This window comes from Scyliorhinus canicula, chromosome 1 (genome assembly GCF_902713615.1).
Source record: "Scyliorhinus canicula chromosome 1, sScyCan1.1, whole genome shotgun sequence".
In the NCBI taxonomy this organism is placed as follows: domain Eukaryota; kingdom Metazoa; phylum Chordata; class Chondrichthyes; order Carcharhiniformes; family Scyliorhinidae; genus Scyliorhinus; species Scyliorhinus canicula.
Window position 1 is genome coordinate 189,244,390 of NC_052146.1, and position 2,719 is coordinate 189,247,108.

General features: G+C 40.8%; 1 protein-coding gene across 1 annotated transcript; it reads left to right on the top strand.

The window, feature by feature from the left end:
- The first annotated feature begins 300 nt into the window (after positions 1 to 300).
- LOC119963040 (probable G-protein coupled receptor 139) lies at positions 301 to 1,994 on the top strand. Its single transcript, XM_038791580.1, has 2 exons — positions 301 to 379; positions 1,051 to 1,994. The coding sequence occupies exons 1-2, from the start codon at positions 301 to 303 to the stop codon at positions 1,992 to 1,994; spliced, it is 1,023 nt and encodes a 340-aa protein (XP_038647508.1).
- Positions 1,995 to 2,719: the final 725 nt, after the last annotated feature.

Sequence of the window (2,719 nt, forward strand, 5' to 3'; positions counted from 1 at the left end):
TTAATGTATGGATAAGCCCATGAAGAGTCAAATTTTCCTGCAGTTATGTTTTCAGAATAATATTATTCAACTGAAATGGTTATGTTATAAATGTCCTTTGCATCTGAAAATTGTATTGCCTAATACCTGACAACATAACTGTACCTGTTTGTTCAAAGACTTGGAACTAATTCTACTCCCTCTACAACCGAACAGAATCACGGGGGATTTCATTGTTTTATATAAGGCACTGACTTGACTGAAGGCCGTGGTTGCTTCAAGTATATCTTCAGAGGCAGATGTTATCTCCACTCTCCAAACATGAAATTAATGGAACTATCGACAATTGAACAGACAACTTTCATTTATTATCATTTTCTTGGAATCTTTGGAGTGCCTGGTAAGAAGCTGATTATTTTCTCAATTGGTCTTTAACTTATTAACTTTAATTCATGATGTATCTCATTGTATAAAAGCAGAAAGTTTCTTACTTCATGCTGAATCCAGTTTCAGGTCTTCCTTCAATGACGAGCACTTTCTCCAATATATCACATTTACTTTCTTTTCAAATGCATCTTGGGATGCAGATTTTGAGGAATTGGAAGTACAGCACGTGGCAAATGGAGGTATAAGAGGTTACACAGCCATGGTTCCCAAATGCTCCACCATTGGGAGCTTTCCTAGTCTCATGTCTTGCTATCACATACACTGATTGATAGATTGATCAGAATAGGAGGTCAACAACTCCACTAGTGTTCTATCAGGTGATCAGCAGGATGGTGGAAGGCAAACTGGATGGAATTTGGTATTTTTCCTTGTATCTCTTCTTATGCCTTCAAACCATGTACCCAGAATTTTCTGGTTTCATTCCACTAGGAGAATCTCAAAAGTACATGAAGAAGAAAGCAATATGAGGCTAGTTTGAAATGGCGAAATGAAGTAGGGTAGGAGGAGGCACTCATGGAGCATGAATGCTGGCATAGACCTGATGGACTGAATGACCTGAATTTTTGCTGTAATTTCCATGTAATGATCTGTAATTACTTTGATGACTTTGCTTTTTCTTTGTAGCTAATTTCCTGACAATTGTGCTCCTGTCCCGAGGAGGCTGTGGTCTATCCAAAGGGATCACTCTTTACCTGGTGGGTATGACAACTGCGGACCTGATGGTCATTATTTTCAATGTGATAATCTATTACATACTTTGGTATTATTTCCCAGACTCACCTCTACACTACACATCCATTGAAAGTATTAATGAGGTTATAAACTATATGGTTGTTGACTGCTCTGTCTGGTTGACGGTGGCTTTCACTGTCGATCGCTTTGTCCTCATCTGTTGTCAAGAATTGAGAGACAAGTATTGCAAGGAGAAAACTGCAGCTGTGGTAATAGTGACCGTGTGTGTTGTGTTCTGCTTCAAAAACATCCCCCTGTATTTTGCTTTTGAACCTGTCTATATAATTAACAACGTGGAGTGGGTTGCTGATTTCAAACCAACTTACTTCACTTTGCCAGGATGGGTCACATTTGACTGGATTGATATTATCTTAAACCCCTTGTTGCCGTACTTTGTGATTCTATTTCTCAACGCTCTGACTGTTAGACACATTCTGATGGCTAATCGAACCCGCAGAGCACTGCAAGGTCAACAAAACAGCAAGAACAGCGATGATCCAGAGATGCAGAGTCGAAGGAAATCCATCATTTTACTCTTCTCCATTTCTGGTACTTTCATCGTGCTGTGGATGCCAGCTGTTGTATTTTTCCTCATTTCCAGAATTACAGACAGACATTACGAGCCAGATCAATACTCGGATCCCTTTCTTATCGGAGACTATATTGCAGATATGTTCCAACTGCTGAGCTCCTGTACAAACACGTGTATTTATGCGCTGGCCCAGACTAAATTCAGAGAGAAGTTGAGAAATGCAATCATGTATCCATTTACTGCGATTATTGAATGTGTCAAAAAAACAAGAACGACTGGAATTGAGACAGTAGGACCTTCCTAGTGTTCAGCGGAATTATGCCTTCACCTTTATCTTTAAAATTGGTCCCAATTATGTCAGTGTCAGCCTTGGCTCAGCAGCCCTATTCTCACCTCTGTGTCAGGGTGTCATGTGTTTAAGCACATAATCGAAGCTGGTGCTACACTACCAAAGCTGTGCTTCAGGAAGGTTGATACACCGAGGCCTGTCTCACCTCTCAGCTGGGTGGACAAGGCCACAGTTTTGAAGGAGAGTGCCGCTCTCCTGGTTAACATTGACCTCACAACCTACCCATCATCAATAACAGGTTGTTGTTCTTTTTGAGGCCTCCATATTTACAAATTGGCGGTCACATTTCCTACATTAGAACAATGACTACATTTCAAATACCTCATGGGCTATCTTGCGCTTTGGGATACACCAAGTTTGTGAAAGATGTTTTATAAATACAAAGTTACGGCGGCACGATGGAGCAGTGGGTTAGCCCTGCTACCTCACGGCGCCGAGGTCCGAGGTTCAATCCCAGCTCTGGATCATGGGCGTTTGGAGTTTGCAGATTTTCCCGGTGAGTTCCGCCCCCACAACCCCAAGATGTACAGGATAGGTGGACTGGCCTCGCTAAATTGCCCCTTAATTGGGGACTCTAAATTTATTCAAAAAAACCAATAAAAATAAATAAATACAAATTTACCCTTTATTTAAACAACTGCAATCATTCTGTGAATTAAATCCATTTTAGTTGTGTCCTG